The sequence below is a fragment of the Phalaenopsis equestris genome, unplaced genomic scaffold (genome assembly GCF_001263595.1).
Source record: "Phalaenopsis equestris unplaced genomic scaffold, ASM126359v1 Scaffold000353, whole genome shotgun sequence".
NCBI classification, from domain to species: domain Eukaryota; kingdom Viridiplantae; phylum Streptophyta; class Magnoliopsida; order Asparagales; family Orchidaceae; genus Phalaenopsis; species Phalaenopsis equestris.
In genome coordinates, this window is record NW_018164795.1 from 289944 (window position 1) to 316233 (window position 26290).

The 26290-nt window shown below is 34.6% G+C and overlaps 2 protein-coding genes across 2 annotated transcripts in view; both read right to left on the reverse strand.

Annotated features, from left to right (window-relative positions):
* Positions 1–620: 620 nt before the first annotated feature.
* On the reverse strand, positions 621–17537 carry LOC110026162. Its single transcript, XM_020727005.1, has 9 exons — positions 17218–17537; positions 16582–16662; positions 16031–16483; positions 12212–12347; positions 11975–12137; positions 4320–4445; positions 2813–3007; positions 1249–1371; positions 621–1163 (listed from the first exon to the last, which is right to left on the reverse strand). Exons 1-9 carry the CDS (start codon positions 17414–17416, stop codon positions 1068–1070), a joined length of 1572 nt encoding a protein of 523 aa, XP_020582664.1. The 5' UTR covers positions 17417–17537; the 3' UTR covers positions 621–1067.
* Positions 17538–21282: 3745 nt separating this feature from the next.
* Positions 21283–26290, reverse strand: part of LOC110026165 (5-formyltetrahydrofolate cyclo-ligase, mitochondrial) — a 61614-nt gene continuing 56606 nt past the window's right edge. Inside the window, exon 9 of the mRNA XM_020727010.1 lies at positions 21283–21299. The gene's annotated coding sequence lies outside the window, so the exon portion shown is untranslated. The remainder of the gene's footprint in view (positions 21300–26290) is intronic.

A 26290-nucleotide genomic window follows, 5' to 3' on the forward strand; every position in this document is an offset into this window, starting at 1 on the left:
ACTTAGCAAAGAAAACTTTGAAAAATACTCGATCAAATAATTAAAAATTGAACTCCAAAGAGGTAAGGGCATTTACATATGTACCACCCAATTCCCGTGCATTTACAAATCTAACACCTAACTTCTATTTTTTTTTACATTTACATCACCCAAATATTTTATATCACATAAAAATAACCACTATTTTAGCCTTTTAAAGATATATATATATATATAATTGAAGCTTAGGTTATGTAAATACATAGGAATTGAGTGATGTCTGCAGACCAGATAACCGAAAAATATTTGCATACATAAGATGTACGCAGCGCTTCGTATATCAGGGGTTATTCAGGGGGTACAGGGGGTTATATCCGGTTTATACCCCTCTATAACCTCCGTGTAACTTATTTGTACCCATGAAACTACAGAAGCACGGAACTCATTTATAGGTTACAGGCAGTTTACAAAGAAGTTACAGGTTGTATACGTCTTATGTACGTCTAATATTTGCATACGTCTTATGTACGCAAATATTTTCCGTGCTTGGAGGACAACAAACGAACAAAATAAGAAATTGAAAGACACTAAAAGAAAACTGAACTTGAAATCACCTTTTGATTGTATATGACATGGGAATATGCCAACAATCGCATATTTGCATTTATAATGAAGAAGAAATATCACAGAATACAATAAGCAACAAACTCAATCTCCCACCCCCATTACCCTCTCCCTCTTTTTTTTTTTTTTTTTTATTGAAACATTTTGATCACCTGACAGATTAAAAAAAGTTATTGACAAGGTTACAAAAGATTTTCTTTGCCACACTTTCTCTAGCATTTTTTAAACCCACAGAAGCAGGAAAGGGTACCATGGCTTTTGTCATGAGGGTCATCACCCTACAGGACCACCGAAATTTGGTGGTGCCCTAAAAAATACTGTTTTATTAAATGAAACTATCTACAGGACCTGAAAACCCACTTCTGTAGAGAATCATTATCATAATATAATTATGCCAAAGAAACTAAAATCAATTTGTAATATGGGATTAGGGGGTAGAGATGATTTGCTGACTTGAGAGGAGGTTAATGGACTGCAAGCTGAGGGTAGTTGGTATAATCGATTCCACTCAAACGTATACAGCACAGTAAATTTTCTGGCAGTTCTTCGGGTTTGTTTCCCTGGTTTCAGATAAAAGAAAATAGATGGGTGATTATGTTTTTTAACCCACAAAATTGGAATAATTACTACTACTGGAGATTTTACCTGAATAGTTAAGCCGACATCCAAGACGCACAATTTCAATCTGTCGATGAATGTTTCGAATCCTTTTCTTGAGATGTAGCTGAACCGATGCATGTCCAAGTCGATTTCCAAGTAATTCTCTCCCTGTGAGATAGGCAAAGATGGGTGAGAGTTCCGAATAATATTAGATGGGTTAGAGAAGAGGAAAATGGCCAAATCAACCCTCCACTGTCTCCACCGGCAGGAGCCCGATCATCTTTTTTTGTTATTTTTCAGATATTTAGGTTTAAAATAAAGAATAATATCTAGAAGCAGGAATGGGTTGAGTTTGTGTTGGTGGGAGGAGTTTAGGGAAGCAAAATTCAAAACAAGATCTACTTTTTCCATAAAAAAAGTGCATAAAAAAAAGACGGTTAATTTTAAATATATGCAATATAATAAGAAAATTATTGAGTTAAAAATACTAAATTTATTTCACCCGTTAATAAAATTTTCCAAAAAACTAGTTTTGATATACTTGGGTTCATAGGATGATGTTCTAGATTAACGTTTACTCTTCTGGGAATTTTATTATTAAAAACTTCTAATATATAAAACAAAAGCATTGAAGCGGTTCCATATAAGAAGATGACAAACCTTGATGGTTATCCTCAAGTTTGTGCATCAATGAAATCATACCCTGAGTTTACGGTATGATGAGAGTGAATGCTGATAAAATTTCATTCTATCTTTAAAATAGCAAGGGGCATTCACATACATACCACACAATTCTTAAATATTTACGTATCTAGCACCTAAACATTCATGTTTACATGCATAACACTCAAATACTTAACATCACAACAAAAAATACCACCATCACTATCTTTTTAAAAGTAAAATGAACCTTTTTATGCATAGATTTATGACACCAAGGTGTTTTAAGTGCAAGTACCAAACTTTGGGTGTTAGATAAACATTAATAATTATGCGGCATGTATGTAAATTTCCCAAATAGTAAATGCATCAACAAGGTTGATTTTCTATCACATCTCACTAAGAGGACCAACTTGGAACTCCTATCGCTTGCACATCAAGCTCTGCTGTACTAATGCAATGCGTTATCCCAATGACCAGAAATATGGTGAGTTCTTGGGGGCTTGTTTGGGATCACTTTTGTCTTTTATTTTGATTTTTGTTTCAGCTTTAAAAACATTATTGTTTAGTGCATTTTTTTAGTGCTTTTATTTTTTATTTTTAAAAATATAGCTTGCTTTAAAAAACATTCATAATATCTAAACGTTATTTAGAGTTTTTTAAAAACAACTAAAAATGTTACAATATATCAAATATGTTTTATTTAAAGAAAAAATATATACAAAATAAAATTAAAAAAAAAACAAAAAATCAAAAGTGATCCCAAATGATCCCTCAGTTTCTAGAACTTAATGGAAATGCTTATTTGTTGCCAAACTAGCACCACAAATCAACTTGCAAAGTGAGCCAGTATTTTAAGTTGATTTCACAAACAAAATCTTATGCTGTTAATACTCATATAATATTTGAGCTAACAAACAAAAAATTATAAAAAGAAAGAAAAACTTACCAAGTAAAAGTCATGTTGAGGCCGAGAAAGGACTGGCTTCTCATTATATGCATTCATGAGCTTTCTTTCTGCTGCATTTAGAGGAAGATCCTCAACATTGGCTACTCGTCCAAGAATTTTCAACCTTTCCCGAAATGGAACAATTGTATCCATAGCAAAGCCTTTGACCTTTTCCGTTTCATCGTCAATTAATTTCTACATTTTTACAGATGGATGAATACATGTTGAAGATACGTGATAAATACAGATAACAGCTACAATAGACTTGGTGTCAATTGTAGAAGGGAGCAAATTTCATAAAACAGTTAAATTAAGAAATACCAAAGTATTGGACAATGGTATGCAACACCTTACTGATAATACCATAGTTGACAAAATAGGAGAGGGATGCTTTATAAATACTTTTAATTAAAAGAACATACAAGCATCCATAAAAAGTCTTTTGTATATAGATAGAGGATGCATGTCCAAGAATACATGTACAAGACAGACTTACTCCATCCATATATTATAACTAATCTAGCTGGATGATCCAGAACTTCAGTGCTGACGAGCCCCATTTTGAGACTGAAGAGCAAAATTCAGGACTAATGAACTACAGTTCAGTGGTTGGGCGGAGGATAAATCTGAGAACATTAGTTGTAAGAAATTGAGTAACCCCCTACCGTAAATTTGAAGTTATTAGTATTTTACTCGAGAATGTTACTCTTTCATTTTGTAGGCTAACTTTGAGCTTTAATATGTCACCCTGTATATCAAATTTATTGATTTAACTGATGAGTCTTTAACAGAAGATTGATCAATAAGTTGTCTAACCCAATCATGTTTTAAAAGTTGATACGGAAGCAGTTCCACAATCCCCACTTACATGGAGTCTATAGTGAGACTTTCCTGCCTAGCTGCTAGGCCTTGTGGGCTCCCTTTTTTTATAATATTTGAATTATAATTGGGTTTTTTTAAGAACTATTTATATGTTGTTAATTTCTGGTTTTGGGACACTTGCTTTTGATTTATGCACTTAGAGAATGTTTTCTTCGATTTTTTTGCCCTAAGTGTTGTATCTACATCCATTAACAAGTTGTGTGTTTGTAGCTTGTTTGAGAATACGTTTTTGATCTCCTTCAGCAGCTCAGCTATGCCGCACCGAAGCCATCACCTTATCGTTCTCCCTGCTGTTTTCAGTCTGGACCAGCTGCCAAACTTCTTACAAGCTCCCGACTTCTCATATTCTTTCTCTTGCTATTCCATAATCTCTAGCTGCTAAATATGATCCTTAAACACCTTCTAGGAATACCAAAATGGTGTAAAAAATACTCAAGAAAAAAAGTAAACTTTAAATTCCCCCATGCAAACATATTGTAGCCATGAATCTTGACAATAGCCATAGTTTCTCAGAGTTATGACAACTTTAACTAGCATGACAATTGATATACAAACATGAGCATTATAAACACCACCATAGAAGAACAGTAGCAAGAGCACTAGAGAGTTATGTATCACAACTTACTCTAATATGGTCCAGGAAGTGGGTTGGAAGCTCTAAGTATTTCTCCGAGAGCTTAAAATATAGGACAAAGCTTATTCCTTCGCCATCAGTTTCACTTTGAAAGATGGCAGCGGGATACAGTGGAATCTGAAAATGAAAAAGAAATCGGCCAATTCAAGTAACAAACAGTAGCTAGAAAAATAATATGAATTATGCATCTCACAACTGCAAAAATAAATATTAGAGAAAAAAAGGTACATAATGCTTAATGAATGAACAAGATGAACAAGCATCTATTAGTTTGATAAAATATTCAGTATTCATGCTTTATTAACTCAAATGCTACACATTCAGCTATACTTGACATTACAGAGACACAAACTACATTACTTATTTTGTGTTTGATATGTCAGCTTATCGATCATTATCCATTGCATAAATGTGAAACACATTTGCATGCAACAGAAAAGTTTGACTTATTGCTTGCCCATGAACCACCGCACTTCTCTGGTTCTCATAAAAAATTACAACATTTGCCAGTCTATCGATCAAGACTCCATCACAACCTCAAGCCAACATCACATGTGCTTCCCACAACCTACAAGTTTGTTTCATTCATTTTTCACAGGCAAACTAACACCTCTGTCCACTCCGTTCAACAACTTCATTGCTCATTATTTCTTTCTTCGTTTGTCACATCTTCCCAACACATTGCTACTTAACTACACCAGCCATTTTGCGCTCATCTTCACTTACAACCTCAACTAGATCCATTTCCGCATCTCCATTGGCTTTTAAAACTCACCAAGCGCATCATTCACACACCCAACCACAACCTTACCATGTTCTCTACATCACAGTCACGTACTCCCACTTCGACCGCACATATCACTTGCACTTACCTACTCTCTTGCACACATAACAAGACTTTCTTGAATTCTACTAATGTGCATTGCTCAATACAAATCTTGCAATTCTTGCTAGCTTCACTCCCAAAACCCAAAGAATTTAGCTTATTCAATTGATCAATCCAATTTTGAAACCAATTAAAAAAAAGAACTTGCTTCAATTAAAACAGTTTTAAGACAGTTTAGTTGAGAACACAAAAATCTCCATAATTTTCCAAAATTGTTACAGAGCTAATCATGTTCTTGAAACTGGATGGAAAGAAACTTCTATTGAGATTGTTAAATTAATAATGTTAGCTCCTTCGTCTCTGCCTCCTAGGAATAGATTTTCCATTACTCTCTCTTCTTTGGAATGAATCTTACTCTCCACAGCATAGTTGAAGGTCTCAAGAGGTCTCTAGTTCTCCATCTAAAAATTTTCAACTCTTGAGTTTTGCAGCCCATTGGAATTGATGCAGTGCAAGTTCCTTTAGCCTTTGGTCATAGGTCTCTTTTGCATTCTTCTTTAATTCTTTTTTAATTAATTATTCATATAATTATTAGGCATCAAATATGTTCATTTAGCTTGAAACACCTTTTTTAAATTTAATTTGGATATTTTATTTCCATTTGTACTATTCTTAATATATTGTACACAAGTATTGCGAGTCATGAGTCTATGTAAGGGCTTTAATCTTGTATTAAGGATTACATGATGAATTGAGATTTAAAATCTCTTATGGTCTCCCATTTTGTAGGTTTTAGGGTTAAAGATCTCTATTTGAAGTCTCACCTCTACCCCTACCCTACCCTCCCTCATCTTAAGTCATTCCTTGTCAAACTTTTGTGTTAGTTAAAAATGCACAATGAATACTTCATATATTTTTAATGCATAGTTATATCCTCCTCTTTATGAGAAATAAATCATATAAAAATTTGGTTGATGCAAACTCGAGAGTAAGTGCAACCTGACTTCATAAGTATGTTGTTGTTGGTGATACTGGTAACAGATAGCATATAGTACTTATAAGTTACTTATTCAAATATGCAGTTATTTAATATATTTGAACAGAAATCACATGTTTATTAGAATAAATAATAATGAAAATGTATGAAACTTGAGAAATATCATGTTATGGTGACATTTTGCAGTGATATGTTTATATAAAAGTGTCCCCAATATGGCACAATGGGCTTTTATAGAGGCAAAAGAATCTTCAAAATAGTTCAATAGAAAATGTTGGGTTTCATCAAGGCCCTATTGAACTTGATGATGTAGCATTTGAGCTGAGTTATGATGGCTAATAATATATATTACCATACATGACACGATCTCAAGCTAAAATGAAATACAAGATTACATAAAATTATTAATTATAATAAAGATTAAATGCATTTAAATTCTTGTGCTATTATCTTGTTTTTTTTCTGATATATTTATAATAGATTACATGTATGGTTGATTATAATTATTTGGGTTTTTCAAGATTAGCACAAATATGGTTTACTTTTCTGAAGTAATTGAATTTCAAATTTGATTTATTTAGGCGGTGTTTGGCGGCACCTTCATTTTTCGTTAATTAGGATTCATGAAATCCATTAAAAGTTCGGATTTATCAAATGGAAATGGAGATCGCCCCGACGATGGAGTAAATTCTAAAATCTGACCTGCAGCCAGATCTAAGAACGGAACACGATAATCTGAGATGGAAAGCGCAAAATTTTGAGTTAATGAATGTTGGATTTAATTTGCTTCTTTTTGATGTTTCATTGATGATATCCTTCTTGTGGATAAGACTCAAGAAAGAGTTCAGGAAAAACTTGAATTATGGAGATCTGTATTGAAGTCTAAAGGCATTCATTTGAGTCCTACTAAAATTAAATATATTAAATATAATTTTAATAGTAGTAGCTCTAGTAGTAGATTTGTAACTATGGGTTCAAATGATTAAAAGGCTTGAATGTTTTAGATATCTCAGATCTATTGTTCAAGCTGATGATGATATAGATCGGGATGTTATTAGAAGAATTCAAGCTAATTGATTGAAGTGGAGCAATGCATCACCTGTCGTGTGATAGAAAAGTACCAGTTAGACTGAAAGGAAAATTTTATAAGATGGTGAGACCTGCAATGCCCTATGACACAAAATGTTGGCCTTTAAAAGAGAATCATAAAACAAAGTTAAGTGTTGTTGAGATGAGAATGCTTAGGAGGATGAGTGGCTTGACACTTTGAGACAAAATGCCAAATTAATATATCCGTGATAGTGTTGGTGTAGCTCCAGTGACGGACAAGATTTGAGAGCCGCCTTAGATAGTTTGGTCACATTAAACGCCGACCATCTGATGATCCGGTTAGGAGAGTAGATATTTTAGATTCAACTTATGTTAAGAAAGACAGAGGTGACCTAAAAAGACTTGGATATATTGTATACAACACGATCTTAATCTATTAGAATTAAATGAAAATATGACTCTCAAGAGGGCACAATGGAGAAAAGGATTCATGTAGCCGACCCCACTTAGTGGGATAAAAGCTTGTTGTTGTTGTTGTTGTGGTGACTCAATTTAACTTAAATTCATGCCTAAATCCCATTTAAATAATGCTACCAAACACCATCATATTTTATGCAGTTTAGAAACTAAATAGATGATCATAACTATTTTTATACAGTTGTATGTTACAAGTAAGATTAAGAAATTTCATGATAGCTAAATCTAACAAGTATTTCAGAATATGAAGCATGATAAAATACTTAATATGTCATGTTTTATGTTGATGCATGTTAATATAGATAGACTAATACACATGCATAACAATATTAAACATTTTATAAAGCTTATGATAATGCAAAAATGATAAGTTTATGAACTGTTATGTCATGCGAGAGAGGTTGTCAAACAACGACGATGCCCAAGGAGGATAGAAGAAAAACCTAATGACATGAGCCTCAGAAGCCGAAAGGGGGGTTTCCAACTCTTTTTCTTCTTAAATTTGATATGCTACAATCCAATCTTAAATTGAGAAGCTACTGATTCAGGTACCATTTTTAATACTACAAGAAAACAAAAAACAAAAAAATAAAAAAATAAAAAAAAAAACAAAGAGAAAAAAAAGGAAAAGAAAAGCAAATAAATTCATACTAATAATTGCCTATCTTAATGAACTCAAATTTTGGTTATTACTCATTAAATCTTTCAGAACTAAGAATTTTTTTCCCAAAGAAAACCTATAAATTATTAAGGCATTTTGATATTTTTTTTTCTAAATCTTGAGTACATCAAATGTAAGAACATAATTTTGAATATTGTGATAATCACATTGTAGGTATCTAGGACTATAGCTTACAAAATTTCATATAAATTGTATCCCTTGCAGGTATTCATCATTGAACCAAATAGTATGCCCAGCATTTACTTGAAATAGCAATGCAACCGTATAATCTAATACTAAATGTAGAACACTTAAGGGTCAATGATTTCTAATGCAATTATGATGATGTAATAGAAAAAGATCATACCAAAAGAAATTAGGATTCACAACCCAAAAAGAAACACTAAATGGAAAAAAATATATATTTTCTTTAAATGTAAACTCAAAATACATGAAATTTAAGCCAAAGGATGAATACAATGTGAAGAAATAATTTTGAAGGAATTAATACTTTTCCATTCAAGAGTTGGAATTCTATAGAGCCATATAAAACCTTTTACTAATAACCCCTAGACTTCTTCTATAATTTCTATTTACAATTAGACCCCACAAAAATAAAATACAAATCTCAACACAATGATCAAATGAATCTAAATAGAACACAAGAAACTCAGTCCACGACGAAGCAGTGAACAAATGGATTATTTTACCATAATTACAAATATGGTCGTGAGAGACTTTACCAAAATCAAAACTCATGAATAATAAAATTCTGAGAAGAAAACTGATTAAGAAAAATAAGTTTACTAAGTAGAGAAAACCCAACTCTTATCCATCATACTTAAATCAGAACTGAAGGAACCCTAAATCTATCAGGTGATTGAAAAAGAAATCTAAATTTTTGTTGAATAAAGCATAGAATAAATTTACATCTCTCATATCCATTTCTTAATACCAAGTTTAGTTGTATTGCTGGCACAACATTAACCCAATTCAATTATGATTAATTTTTAATATTTAAGTATTGCACATCACAGATAAGTACTAAAAGAGAAGAACAATTCTCACGGGATAAACCATGGGTTATCGTAATAGTCCATGCAGTGTCAACATGAAGCAGAAGAAATGCCAGTTATGGTAAGACGGTCGCATAAGCCTGTTATATTTTTGTGAGATAATTCTTCAAATAGCAATAAGATGTGCCAAGGGAACCAAATAACCAAGTATAGGAATACATGTAAAGCCAATACTCAGCCGATAATAGCAGTAACAGGAAACAGGAACACTGACAGGTCAAGCCAGTCATCCAATAGTAGTAGTGGTAATAGAGAACAGCAACAGCGCCAACATCACTAATAGCAATAGAGTAAATACGACTAACACTAGATATTTAAACAACTTCTTCAACACAATAAATTGCCCTAAAATTTTCCAAAAGAGCCAGTAGATTGCCCATAAATTTTCTATAAAAATGAAATAACTTAAATTTAATAATAATGATGATGATGATGATGCTGCTGCTGCTGCTGCTAATGAAAAAAAATATTAATAATGGAACAGAAGCATCTCTTCATTTATGACTTAAGGAGTCATATAACTCCCATTTCAAACCAACAAAACCGCGCGAGAGAGGGAGACGAAGCCGCAGAAGGTGAAGGAAAGGAAGTTGTTACCTCTTGCGGGAGCAGGAAGCGTCGCCACCCTGTGTGAGTTCTTGCGGGAAACAAGTCGAAGCCGAGGAAGAAGAAGCAAAAGGAAGAAGAAGAAAAGGAAGGAAAGGGTAGCAGGCGGCTCAAATGCGGTGTCGTTTGACTGTGTTCTGTGCAACATAGGAAGTGGAAGAAGGAGACGATAAACCATCGCGTGCAGGAGAACCTACCGAGAGGGATTCCTGTGCGGATGCTTGCATATGAAATCGACGTCACCACTTGTTGTGGGTTCGACAGAGATTGAAGAAATCGGCGTCGTGCATGAAGGAGAAGATGCGTCGACGACGTGGCGTGCGGGACGGGCAGGGCGGCCGCTTGAGGGAGGAAGAGACGAGCAACGAGTGCATCTTGTAGGAATAAGAAGAAGCCTCACATGTTGTCGAACTCGGAGCGGCTTCGTGAGGGATGCATCTCAAGCGAAGCAGAAGCCTAGCGACACTACGAGCGAGTTCAAACAAAGGAGGAGAGGAAGCTCTAGTGCGAGAGTTGGCTGAACCAATGATTATAGAAATCAGATAAGGAAGGCTTTTTGGATTGGAGGGATAGACGACAGCGAAGGAGATTGAGAAACATCTGATGCAAAAGGAATAGTAATTTTGGATTGGGGAGTTTTCAAAAAGGAGAAAAAAAGTGATTAGAGAGAATTTGCAAGGTGATTAAGTGAAGGAATATGCGCACAAAGAGGTCACCTGAGGAATATTTTAAATTTTGGATATATTTATTATTTAAATTATATGCTTGATTTCATTCATCCTCTAATTCAATTAGATTTAAATTATAATAAATTCTTAATATTATTAGATAGGAAAGAAATGCATGATAAATAGTTATACATTAGAGAAATTAAACATGTTACCATAAATAGTTGTATATTAATTTTTCTAGAAAAACATGAGATTATTACATTTGGCAGCATGCATGTAAAGAATCTCACATCAAAAATATGCATAGTAGTTTATCCATAAAATTATTAGATTAATGTATTTTATTTTGATTTTAATAAAGTTCATTCATTAATTAATGGATAAATGAAAATGTCTGAAAAATGTATGTTATGAAAAATTAAATAGTATATATAAATGTTTGTATGTGCATGCTAAAAAAAAACTAATATTTATCAGAGACAGAAACAACAACCGAAAAGATAAAACTTTTATTTGTTAATTAAATTAGTTATTTAGTGGTTCTTTATTGAATATTTGAACATTAAACTGTTAGTGATAAAAATATAATAACAGAGAATTTATTTCCACTGTCAAACCGTTCGTTCTCTTGATTAATTCCAAGTCTCGAGCCGGAAAAGTCAATAAGACAGACAACAACATTTAGAAAATTCTATATGAACTGAACAAGCTCAAATCCAAGCCGCATCATATAAACCAAACTAATACTAGAAAATCATTAGAGAACAACAAACCCCATTTTTATTGGCATTCATCAAAGGCATGTCAAAACACCAAAATATTAAAAACTATAAATATAATAAAGAAATGCTAAATTTGTGTTTCCAACAACTAAAAACTTACAAATCTCCATTACTAGTAAGAATTGAAGAGATCAAAGGGGTAACGAATTAAAGATAAGATGAAAATGTAGAGTTTAAATATAACAGAGGGAAAAAGAAGTACAGAAGTAAGATTAAAATAATATGGAATGAAACCAAGTAGTATATTAATAGTAAAAAAATGTAAAGTTTAAATCTCATATAACACTCAATGGGAATAAATCATGAAGTATTAATGAAGCAGGATCCCTAGGGATTGGTGATGATAATGAGGGCAAAAATTTTTAAAAAAAGAAGTTTGCTTGATATTCAAAACATGCGTAGTCAATTAACATTAAATGTGACCACTTTGCATGAAAAATAACCCTTGAAAGGAAATAATAGAAATATGAATTTAGATAATTTCTAGAGAATGCAATTACCTGGACATTGACTATGAGGATAGGTGGTAACTTGCCAGATGAATTCACATTGGGAAGCTCCACAAAGCGGGCAATGTGCTTTATTTTTTGTTGAGACAAGAAAACATCAACACCAAACGGGTAATATGCGGCAAAGTCTGGAGCAAAATCTTTCCTTTTATCCCTGCCATGAAAACATGTTCGGGAATATGAATTTAGTTGCTTTAAAAGCAATAAAGCAGTGAAACTTCAAAGCACCTTAAATAATTTTTTCCTCGAACCCTAAATGTATTAGGGTCAACATGTGACCAACAATCAAGCATTTTCTTCTCCAGAAGGCAGAATTGAACCTGTTGGCCTGCCAGCGGTCTCTCAAGGAAAGGCTTTGTAAAAGCTGAAATATGAATGAAAGCAAAAAAATTAACAAAACAGAATGCCAACCAAATACAATTGAAATATGCAGACGTAATCTGATAAAGAGTAAATATTTGAATGGCGGGTCCATGCTTCAAGAATAGGTTCTTAATGCAAATAATTGCTTGAAGACAGAATGACGTGTGAACAGAGTAAATTATGTCAACCCATTGAGCACCCAAAGGACGGCATGTCGGAATCATAATTAAGAGTTTTGATGATGCTTCGAGCATTGCCTAACTAGAAAAGAAAAAAGGAGGCAGATGATTTTGGTGACAGGTGCATAAATTTATCTCATATAATCAACATCAGGAAGATAATAATGTTAGTAAATATATAAATCAAATTTAATTTATTTAATGCATATGCCTTCACATTTACCAACAACTTGTAGTTTAAGCAGCTAAGTCCAATTACATTTTCCTCATTTGCCAAAAATGTCCAATTGCTCAATTTGATGTTCTTTTGATATTAGATTTGATGAAAATCTTGCCACTGGATCATCCATTTTTCATTTTAATAAGCCAAATTTACAGATTGCCACTTCTGCAACCAATACTCAAGAATGTCAATTCACAGAGTTAACTTATGCTGCTTCCCTCAAAAAGAAGAGAAAGTTTTGATAATATTCCAGATTGTCTTGTTTAAGACAGCTTCATACACAAGGGATGAGATCTGTTCCTTTAAAGGATCTATAAAACCAGGCAGATGCTCGACGTTTTTGAGGCTGCTGATTAAGCATAAGACGACTCTGAGGTGATGGATACGGTGAAGTTTCTCACCTTTCGATAAAAGTTCATCATGAAGTCTGCCAAAGCATGCAATTTTACTGGGAAAATTCAACTCACAGCATAAGATATTCTATAGCATTGCCTGACCCTTTGATACCGGAACGAACCAACCCGCTATAACAAAGCAAATATTATTAAGCAATAATCAAGGCTCAAAACAAAATGAAAAGAGCACAACAAACATCAAAATTCGGCTAGAGCCAGGTAGGTTGGTATCCGTGGGCAGAGGTGGTGGCTTGGTGGCAGGTGGAGGGTTAGGCAAAAGATGGTGGTGGGCAGGTGGAGCAGGAGTTGGGGCTATCGGTCAGAATCAGGGGGGGAAAGGAGGTGGATTCTCGGGTGTCTTTTGAGGAGGCATGGGAAGAGGGGGCTGCAAGGTGGCTAGAATAGGAGGCGTGGGGGAAGGAGGTAGGGCTGGTGGCTAGGAATAAGGGGAAGAGGAGGAGGGGGAGGGTAGGCGGCTGATTGCTGGAAGGGAATAAGAGGGAGGGTACCACAGCTGGTGCCTAGGAGCTCAAAAGAAGCAGCAGGCTGGCAGCTGTAGGCAAGTAGGAGAAGCACTGGAGGAGAAATCAAATGGCTAGTCACCACCTCAGAGTAGGATACAGCCGGAGCACCATCTATCCTAGGATATAGCCCTAATAAGGGTAAGAAGCCTATACCAAGAAATCTGAAACAAACATAACTTAACCCTAGACACAGCAAACATGCATATTAATAGAGGATAGCTAGGCAGAAAAACGAAGAGGAGGGTGGCAACATTTGAGTGACACTTCCCGCCCCTATTGGACTGGTCCTATCCTGCTGCCCTGGCCGGTTCAGTTGGACCAGCCCTGCATCACCCTTATTGAAGGAACCCCTAGTGATGCACATAGGCACTTCAGCCTCCCTCACCTGTTTCAACCGGAATAGTAATTTTCCTATCAACATTGTTTGGTGGTCTTGCATAAATAGAGACTCTCAAATCTTCAATTAGATGCCACTGAAGTACATCATCTCTTTATAGTAGAATACTACATGATTGCTTGATGATGCTTCTCCGCGTCTAAATCCCTTTGGAAGTCCAGTGCAGAACACATGAAGGACAAGAAGCGTCTATAATATCACCTTCTTTTAACTTTTGATAAGTAGTTTCAGACTTAACTGTGTAAGTTTATTTACATATGCACTATTACTAATGCATTTCTTCTTTAAATTTGATATGATTATTCTATGATTGCATTTTATTTACTATTCCATTAATTGATTCAATCACCAATGGAAAAATCTAAGAATAACTAAAAAGAATCTCGGCTCATTTTTTACTCATCATTCTAAGGATTACGCCCCAATAGTACAGTTGCCAGACCTGCAAGTAATGGAACCACAAAAAACAGTTCACCTCAGCATGTTGGATTTATCATTGGCTTTTTTTTTGCTTGTCCTTTCAGTGGAAAGATATCCTTCTTGTGAATAAGATTAGATAAAGAGTTCAGGAAAAAAACTTGAATTGTGGAGGTCTACATTGGAGTGTAAAGGCGTTCATTTAAGTAGATCTAAAACTGAATATATGGACTGTAATTTTAGTAGTAGTAGCTCTAGTGGCAGCGTCGTAATTATGGGTGCTCAAATCATTAAAAGGTGTGAAAGTTTTAGTTATCTCCGGTCTATTGTTCAAAGTGATGGTGATATAGATGAGGATGTTATTAGTAGAATTCAAGTTGGTTGACTAAAGTGGAGAAATGCATCGGGCCTATTGTGTGAAACCTGCAATGCTTTATGGCACAAAATATTGGCCTTTAAAAGAGAAGTATCAAACAAAGTTAGGTGTGGTTGAGATGAATACTTAGGTGGATGAGTAGCTTGACACTGAGAGACAATGCGAAATGATATATTCGTAGCACCAGTGGTGGACAAGATTAGAGAGACTTGTCTTAGATAGTTTGGTCATATTAAACGTTGACTATTTGATGATCCTCTTAGGAAAGTAGATGTTTTAGATTCTAATTATGTTAAGAAAGGCTGAGGTAGACCTAAAATGACTTGAGCATATTGCATAAAAATGATCTTAATCTATTAGAATTAAATGAAAATATGACACTCAATATAACACAATGGAGAACTGAATGAAAATATGACACTCAATAGAACACAATGGAGAAAAATGATTTATATAGCCGACCCCACTTACTGGGTTAAAGACTTGTTATTGTTGTTGAAGTGAAAATATATCTATGTATATGAAATTTTATAGTTGTTTTATCTTTCTGTTGTGCGTCTAAATTAAAAAGTAACAATTCCTTGAATTTTTAAAACAGCTTCATAGGTTATTTTCACATCTTTTAGAAACAGAGACCTAATGAATCATGGAAATTGCAGTGTTACCAAACAATTTCCATTTTCAAGTGAAGAAACAAAACAAGCACAAAATGAGCAAAACAAGGAGCTAAAAGATTAAGAACAAAACACTCCATATACTTTTAAAATGCTATTAGAAACAAAAATCAGAACAGTACAAATGAATTATTGCTAAAATTTCTCCTCCTGAAAAAATAGGCAAGAATAAACAATTGAAACTGAAAAATGTTATAAGGTTCAAGTAGAGAACTGATAGGACCCGATTGTACCATCAGAGTATTCACGTAGTTAAGGCTAAGAAATTGTCATTGCCTTGTTTTATTAATATGATTTGAAATAGTATATGATTAAATGAAAGTGCTGCGGTGAGCAAAATTTTATTGCAAAGAATTATGCAACAAGCAAACATGTAAGAGTTTTTTTTTTTTTTTCTTGAAAATAAACCTGTAAGAGTTTTTGGCTTATGCTCTATGGTGCTCAGGGAATGGATACATAATTAGTATGTTCTGTGGGGAAGAGATGAGGAAGCGCTCACATGCAGATGCAAGAGGATGCCCCTCTCCAGGCTTACGTCTGAAGGAGAGCTTCAGTGACGCCTTTCTGGCTGAATTTGGTGGGCTAGAGGTGAGAGACTTTTTCTTTTCAGTAGTTGGAACAGAGGTAACAAGGAAAGGCAAGCAATTATTATGTAGCATGCCACAGTTATCCAAAATTCCTTCTCCCCCATGCCCATGAGAAACTTCATCCACTGAAAGGTTAGATACATCACTGTGGCTCACAAAAATTTTTAAACTGTTCACAGCAACACCAGGCTGAATTTTGCTTCCATGATCTGAATTTCCTACGAAAGACTCCCCAGAAATGGGGCTTTTCTGGTTATAGCCAAGGACAGGCACCACGAAATTAAAATTTCCATCTCCATGATGAGCATCTTTGGAAGGTGGGAAACCTGAAACTGCTTCTTCCAATCCACTTAAAGAGAAATCATCTGCAAACAAATATACAAAATTAACCATCCCCAAGGTAAGAAGAAACAAAAACGTATCTACAATAAGACAACTAGTTTCCAGCATCCTATTACTACACCTTCCTGGACGCTCTGAAAATCGTCGTCACAGTCCGACTCTATGACAGTAATCGAGTCAAACCATGTCTCCTCAATGCTTCCTGCTCGAGTCATAGTAATTACAATAAGGATTCATACATGCCTAAAAATAGCTGAAACCTAAAATAAGCACTTCTTCCAACTAAACCCAACACATGTAGAAAAACTAAAAAAAATAAAATAAAATAAAATCCATAGAAACCAAACTGTCAAGTGAAACACATAGAAGCAAACCAGGACTTCATCTTACAAAGTATGTCATAATAACAGTCACCAACATGCATTTAAAACGAAAGAAATCCACTAAACTCCATCACCAATCTCTTAGCCAAAATAAGAAACAGAAAAGCCCAAAATCGTAAACACGGACAATTAAGAATGCTACAACAAACATGAACAAGATCATACTACTAACATCACCACCATATTAATTCAGTCAGAAAAACCCACCAAAGTAAACCCAATCCATATGAAACAAGCAATCAAGAAAGAATACAAATGCACCAACCAAAATAGCAAAATAATCCAAAATCATCCAGATCGGTCAAGTGTCAACCATTCTTTCACATGAGTAATGAAAAAGCCCGAGGAAAAGAGGAACGAACAGGGCGCCTAACCTTGTATGGTGGGACTAGTATAGCAAAGCAGATCAAGTCGATCCCCCGTAGTTCCTTCAACCTCCACCTCCTGGATCGTCACCATAGACTTAACCCTTCTCCGAATAACACGCCGCCGACGATGCCTGCAATGGCCATCCGCCGACGAGCGACGTCGGCTTCCAACGCAGCCCTGCGGCCTCGAAACGCAAGATCCCATTTCCGGAATCAGAGCTGAGATTCAACAGCGAGCTTGAAAAGTCTTTCTAATCCACCATCAACCATCCCCGTTCCCCGCAGAGAAAGCAAGAGAGCGAGGGAGACGCAGAGGGCCAAAAGCCAGGAGGCCGGGGCCTATTATAGTTCCGTGGTTTTTCCCACCTATATAGTGCTTGCCAAGTGGCGCGTTTCAATTGGTCCGTTCATTTAGAACTCGACTTGAATGCGGCAAAATATCTATAATTCAATTTTGTTTTTTTTATCAAATTGAGTTAAATTTATGTATATCCAAACATTTTATTCAATACTCAAAAGTCTATCAAATTTCGTCCAATCAGGAGAATCTTTTTGAACCGCCCGATCAAAATAGTTCATATTATTGCATTAATTGCATCCAGAATTCGATAAAGAGAGCTTAAAATTTTGAGAAGAACCTGAAGTCCAGCATTACTCTTACCATTGTCACCCACCGTCGATCCTCGTGACCACTACTTTTCGCCCATCCTTGATGCTATCGGTCGCCACCCGTTACTTGCAACAAGTTCATCCGCACATCGACGTTGTAATTCAGAAGACTCTATAACACATTCCCACATGTGAAACAAGGAGTCTTTATGATCATCAAATTCTAGTGAATATTTTACAACTGGGCCAGACCCTTTTTCTCTTTACAGGTTTTTCACGTAAAATTTTCTGAAATCTCTACTGATTGTTTTATTTCTTCTAATTATATGTTAAATCTTCATACAAAGCTAAGAACATAATTTATTACTCTAACGTTGTTACTCTTCCAGCACACATCAAAATAATTAAAAATAATTCAATTCTCATTGAATAAATATTTTACAGACTTATCATCGATTATTTATAAACGAATTAAATGAAAATACAAAATAATTCTTAAATAAATAAATATTGCGGCGGGATGGTGATGGAAAACGCGTGACGAAGACGGCTCGCGTGAGAAGCTGGCTCGGTTGATGCCGCCACGACGCCTATTAAAAAAAACTTCAAAAAATAAATAAATAAATAAATAATAAAAAAAAGTAAAAAGGATTATTGCTGCCGTTCGCTTGTGGGCTTGGATTTTCCTCCGTGTAATCGTGGAAAACCGTAGACAAACTTTAGTACAAGTTACACATTTTTATAAGTATATTAGTTGAAATATAAAGTTTTGTTTGGGACAATTTGTGCGTTTCAGGATAAGAAATATGACCCGTAGGTCGACCACTAGAGCACATTTTCTGTCCGGACTCCTGACGTAGCTCTACGTGCGGCAGAAGTTTTTCATGAGTTATTTTCAGGTTATTTCTGAGTTATTTTCCCAAAACGACCCAAAAATATTTGCGGGTTATTTCTGGGTTGTTTCGGGATTAATGAAAATAATCCAGAAATAACCTGAAAATAACTCATGAATAACCTCCGCCGCACCTAGAGCTGCGTCAGGAGTCCGCACAGAAAAATTAGGCCGACTGCGGTCTGCGTTTAGTGTAAAAAACCTAAACGCCGGCAGACAGCATTTTTAAAAATGCATAAACCAAATGATTAGCCGGTGTTTTCAAGAAACCGCACTTATAAGCTGCCCGAAACGGCCCCTTAATTTTACGACTATAATTAAAAAATATTTTATCGGAATAAATGCTGTATTTTTAAATTATATTATATTAGGCATAAATTAATGAGACTTTGACTGGTCGCATGATGATATATTATTTTAGGCCTGCCATAAAATTTTTCTAAATTTACACAACTAACACCTAAATGCATTCATAACAATGAAATCTTTAATATTCTATTAAAAATAGCATTGAAATTATTTTAAAAAAAAATACATTTTTTTTTCATGCTTAGAATTATCATTAATGACACCAAAATATTAAAAATATAAATATTTAATATTAGACGGTAGATATGTAAATACATAAAAATTGTGTGATATATAAATTGTCATATGTAGCTTTTTACATCTGAATTTTAGAGAATGAAGAGTTGAATTCCAACATACAATGCAGCTTATAATTACATTACATTTAAATTTCTAAAATCATATAAAAATATCATTAATTAATTTTTTTTAAAAGTGAATTTTAACTTTTCATCAATATATTTTGATTTCATTATAAATTAAAGTGCTATTTATATAAGCATTAACTTTTATATGCAAATATATAACTTCAAAAGACTTATGTATATATATATATATATATATATATATTTCTCTCGATTGAATATTGCCAAATATGTTAATTCTAAAAAAACTTAAAAGAATTTATTTTTAAATAAGGAAAAAAAATAAAATAATAATAGAGTGTTAGGTGGAAGAACAGGCATAAAAATTAAGGCTCAGTAAAGTCTATGTAGAACTTAGTAGATAACTTTCTCTCCAATTAGAAAATTTGAATTTGAATCACACTTCAACAATTTATTTTTAATTTGGGTATGTTTGGGGTAGCTGCAGCTTATTGAATAATCTGTTGATAAGCTGATTAAAAATAATCTGTTGATAAGCTATTTGTGGTGGCTATTATAAATTTTTATTTTGTTGGAAAAGTCATACCGCTGCCAGAAAGCTGTCACCGCACCTATTTAGGTGCAGTGTGAAAGCGTTGTTTTCAACGTTTTGAAAACGCATAAGCTGTCAAAACACAGTTTACCCAAATAGGCCAGCTGCATTTTCAAAACGTCACCGCACCAAATAAGATGCCCCAAACGAGTAGTCTTTACAAATGACTAAATTTTAAATCATGATCTTGACCTATTCATAATATCTAAAGCTTTATATTTACATTTATAACACTTTGGCGTCATAAAATTATGCATAAAAATATATATTTTATTTTGAAAAGTTGATGATAGTGATATTTCTTAAGCTATCTTAATGATTTAAATGTTATGAATGTAAATATGAATGTGTAGGTGTTGTCTGGTATTCATGTAAATACCCCTAATTTTAATCATTAAACTGAGAACTCCGACAAAATAAATGGCTCAGACGGTTCAACTAACCTTCGGTCCTAAAGTTATAACTAATGCTGTACGCTAAACTGAAATTTAGAACATCAAAAGAGGCGTAGTCCTTGTTGTGAGATCTATACACCAATCAGTTATGGTATATAGAATAAAATAAATAAGAGAATGATCGTCGACGTGACAAAATAAAACGAGAAAATTCACACCAAAAAACAGTAACACCACAGTGGAACACACAGATTTACGCGGTTCGGCAAATTACCTACGTCCATGGAGTTGCAGAGGATTTTACTACTTGAAGAAATTTATACCAATCGACCTCGACTTACAAGAGGAATCTATCACTCTTCATTGCTTTCTCTCTTCTTCTCTCTCTGTACTTCTCTCTCTACACCGAGATACATCGAAGAAAACTCTGTACCGAGATACACCGAAGAAAACTTTACACCGAGATACACTGAAAAAGAAACACGTACAGGAGAAATAAACTCAATTTCTCTTTTGTCACAAGCCATCAAGAAGAAACCCAGAGAGAACAATTTTTTTCTTCTTCCTTCTTCTTTATTCACCGCAACAAACTACTCTTCCTTGCACTTCTTCTCTTCCACTGTCCAGTGGAAGCCCGAAGAACTCTTCCTCTGTCCCGAGGAAACTTGAAAAAGAAACACAAAAAGTGCCTGTCGTTACTACTAAATCTGAAGGAGAAACATCTCTTTTATTGCAAAACTGGAGGTAGGAACGGTTAGAGAAACCGCAGGTCACAGTCGCAACCTTTCGCGATCAAGCGGGAGGAATCGCGACTCTTCAAGATCGAGAGCTCCGTTTCGCGAAATAGAAGAGGCAAGAGCGGGAGTTGGCGAACTCCTGTAGCGGGAGACGGGAGCGGAACTATCGGGCTCCAACGCCTAAGAGTCCTAAGTTAAATTGGTCATAAGTTAATATTAATCAGAAAGGTAGTAAAATCAAGAAAAAATTGCATATATACTTTATGTATTTACACTTCTAACACTTAAAGTTTGATGTATATAATCATAATATTTTGTTGCATAAATTTATGTATAAAAAGATGTATTTCACTTTTTATGTAAATACGGAAGTTTTGATGTTGAATGTGTGAATAGTAAAAAATGTGTGGTCTGTATGTAAATGCCCATGCCCCAAAATCAAACCCACTTAAACCCACTTAAAAAAAAAAAAATAATAAGTGTAAGATGAATAGTTTTTAAAATATATAACTTTTTGTTTGATTTTTAATTTTGAGGGAGAAAAAAAAATAGAATAATTAATTTAGTCTGGCCGTGTAGATTTATTAGTTGGGTTCATTGGCTACTTAATAAAACTTGTAGGATAAAATACATATATTCTTAAGAGCTTGTAAGTTTAACCATCTATTTCATTTGATCCTTGTTGAGGAGATCATGTTGGCCGAGCAAGGTTAGGATATTGAATAGACGGAGAATCATCGTAATCTGATAGGTAGTTCACTCATCGATGGGGAAAACCAAAGAGATGATTTAGATGCATGGTAACTTCTTGGCCCCTGATAAGAAGCCTATGAGGCGTCACTAATGTAATTGAGGAGTTGAGTCTTTCCTTAGGTTTGGGCTCGGTCAATCTGACCGTCCCTTATCTTGTGAATTTTGGCCCGGATAATCGCCTTAGATTGAATTTTGCTTTAGCTTTGGTTTAAACAATTTTATTCAGTTGGATGAATGGTCCTCCTTGTCCTCTGATGGCGGGCCTTTCTTAGGAAAAAAATCTTACATATGGAGTTCAGACGCAGCTCTACGTGTAGACTTGTTAGGTATGACTCATATACCATAATTCATACAGATGTTGGAGCGGAGTGGAGCGCACGAGCGGAGTGGAGCAGAATGATCTGTCTAATCGGGGGAGTTTCATTAAGTGGGTTGGGGGTGTTGGGGCAACACTCTGAGGTTTGGTACATGGGTAATTTAAGTAATTACAAATTGTACTATATGGTTATATATATGTCCTCTTTGTAATCATAGGTGAGCCACTGAGATTCTGAGAGCTGAACTTTGTATTATGTACTCTTTTCTGATTGGAAGGAAGTTGTCGCTCTGCTCCCGATGACGTAGGCATCTTTGCCGAGCCTCGTTAAATCTCTCTGTGTTTATCTAGATTTGTGTCGATTCCTGTTTTTCTTCGCCCTAATTTCTCAATAAGTGGTATCAGAGCGAGGTTCGAGGGCATGAAAGAAAAATTTGGGCGGCGCAAGAATAAAGAAGACTTCGGCATAAGAAACTCCATGATGTATTTTCTCCCAGAAAAAAAGATATTCGCCAAGGTGGAAATTTGTTAGACATATGCATTTCTCCTAAGAGGTTGGATACTCGCCAAGGTGGAGATTTGTCAGACATATGTATTTCTCCTAAGGGTCTGGATATTTGTCAAGATAGAGATTTGTCAGACATTAGCGCATAAGAAACTCCATGATATATTTCTTCTAAGGGGTTGGATATTCGCCAAGGTGGAGAATTGTTGGGTATATGCATTTCTCCTAAAGAGGCTGAATATTCTTCAAGGCGGAGATTTGTTAGGTATGACTCATATTAATGAGACAGATGCTGGAGCGGAGCGGAGCCCACGAGCGAAGTGGAGCGGAAGGATCTGTCCAATCGGGGGAGTTTTATTATGTGGGTTAGGGGTGCAGGGGCAACACCCCGCGGTTTGGTACATGGGTAATTTAAGTAATTAGTATTATAGGGTTATATATATGTCCTGTTTGTAACCTTAGATGAACCACTGAGATTCTGAGAGCTGAACTCTGTATTCTGTACTCTTTTCTGAATAATGAAAGGAAGTCGCCGCTCTGCTCCCGAGAATATATGCATCTTTGCCTAACCTCGTTAAATATTTGTGTGTTCTTCTGAATTTGTGTCAATTTCTGTTTTTCTTTGACCTAATTTCTCAACAAGACTCCAATAAAATATTGTCATGTGTACGAATGGGCCCACCCAAAAAATGACAAAAAATACGCTTATTATGTTGTTATTGCAAACCAACTCCAATAACGCCGCAATACCACCAGCAAACAACGCCAATAACACTGCCCGGAGGACCACATAAATAACACCGTGATTCCACTTCAATAACCTCACAAAACAAATGCATTAATATCACAATTACACCGCAATAACATTGGTGATCAGCGCCAATAACACCCCTCAGAGGACCAAGCAAATAACACTGTGGTTCCCCTTCAATAACCCCGCAAAACGATTTCAATAACACCACAATAACATCGCAATAACATCGGTGAACAACGCCAATAACATAGCTCGGAAGACCCACGCCAATAACACCGCAGTGCTATTAGGGTGTTATTGAGGTGTTACTGACTTCTTTTCGTTAATTTTTTGGTGGACCCAATCAGATACATGTGACAATATTTTATTGGAGTGTGGACGTAAGATCCGTATGTAAGATTTTGTTCGATGCCTATTAATATGAATTGTGGCTCGGATTTACTAAATCGAGCCAAACACAAGTTTCTTGAATTTATGAATTTTCGCATTTAAACTCTGAATTTTGCCTTCCATTCATGTTAAATTTAAATTTAATAAATCTCGCAAAGAGGCGAAGAATGTGGATTTAATAAATCCTATTTATCAAATTTTTCGTCCAGCCAAACACCCCCTCAATTGTACTTGTTGTCTCCTGAATTGTTAGACCTCCATGAGATTGATTTGCACTGGTGCGCGCATGTGTGTGCGTGCGCCTATATTAATAGTGAAAAGGAGGGTACCAAAAGCCACGTGAGGGCGACGCTTCGACGCCCGAAGGTCAAAGGTTAAAGCAGCCACGGCAGGCAAACTCCCACGAAAAATATAATACAAGCATGCGTCATATAGGGCCCAAGGCTATTTGTTCTTTTTCAAAAGTTATATATATATATATATATAATTTTATTTTGACACAAAGTGAATACATTAGAACATTAATTCACTATTTTATTTGTTTGCTTAAATGTTAAGCCATCAAAATTAAATAAAATATTCATTTAATAATGATAATTATTCATAGTATATGCAATTTAAATAGTTTGTAAAGTATTACATGTATAAATATGATAAGATTATTGAGCAAATTATTACAAATATTTTAGTCATCAACACTTTGATACAATTTGCGGGGTAAGATTCAATTTTGGCAATGGCTCGAACTTAAAAATAAGAAGTCGGACGAGAACTTTAAACTCTTAACGATTTTTAAATTTATTTCGATAATAAAAATAAATGAACAAGCTTGAATAGAATATGAACTTGATGTGAATGAGAATTTCAAGCTTGAGTTTAAACTAGTCACGCCCTTAATTTTTATTCAACATTTCTAAATTTAAGTGTTGTTGGGATAATAAAAACTCGAATTTATTCCAATATAAATTTTAGCAATGATGTGCCACTAAAAAAATCAAGTGATTAGACACTAATCTTGCTACATAATTTGAATTGAACACTTTTAACATTAAACTGAAGATCATTGGAATCACAATTTTAGCAAGCATATATTTGAAATGATCATTAATGAAATGAGTTTGACGATCAAAATGTATTCTGATCTAAATCCAAATAAGCCCAAACCAAAAGTTCTATGAGTCTTATGGTGCAAAAAGCATCCAATGAGATTAAAATTACTCATTTCTATTATTAATAAGGCACTTCGATACAAAAATAGTTTATAATTTAAAGTATCTACGTGGATGGTTTGATAGACTGTTTGAAGTTCTTAACTAACATTACAAAAAAATATTACTCTAAATGGCTATAAATAGATCTCCACTCTTTATACGAAGGAGATCTAAAATTAAATAATTTTAGTGATTTAAAGAATTTCGTTACCATGTTCAATAATTCATTACTATCACCATCCATTGTCATTTGAACATTGTTACTTGATTATGATTGTTAATCATCAATGTTCAACCATTATTGTCTGATTATCATTACCTACCTATTATTAACAAATGACCAACTTTTAACTACATCAACTTTCATCTTTTAGTCGTCATCTTCACATTTCATTATTTATTCAACGTTTTTTACTAAATTCATAAGAGACCAAACAAAAGATCTATATTTTATAATTTTATCTTCACCAAATGAGGAGAAAAGTAAACTTATAATTTTACTTATAAAATGGATAGGGGGGGGGGGGGGAGGTTGTTTTGGGAGAGGGAAATCAATCTTTAGATCAAAGGCATCATAATCCAACTAGTAAGATGCTCCAACCTTATCCTTAGAGTATAGTATTTATAGGATTAAGCAATAGCTAGCTTAAATCTCTAGAATTTAGAAGATGCTAATTTAGAGAGAATATCATTAGAATATAATAGAGTTTGCCAATGACGAAATTAATAACAAGACGAGTATCAATTTAAGGAAAAAAATTGCGTACATAAGACGTTTGCAGAGCTGCGTACATCATAGGTTATTCAGAGGGTATTAGGGGGTTATAGGTAGGTTACAGAAATGTTACTCTGAATAACCTCCGATGTACGCAGCTCTGCAAACGTCTTACATACGCAAATTTTTCTCCAATTCAAGAGCACCAACGTAGGGTCTCCTTATTATCATGTCGAAATTTATCTTTCACCATAATCTTATCAAAATTTCATCATATCAATTCAATTTATCCTTCTCATGTTGCCCAAATAGCCTGTAACCTTGCTACAATCTTCACTTTATCTCAATTTATTAATACCACCCCTTCTAAATCCGCCGCGACCCCCCCTCCGTTATTGTCATAAAGACGATCCTTAATGTCCTATTTAAGAAGAATTTTCCTTCAAGTAATTATAAATTTTCAGGAATTTTCACCCCTTTCTAACGTAATTCTTCAACAATCAATTCTAATCAAATAAAAGTTTTATGTTATTGAT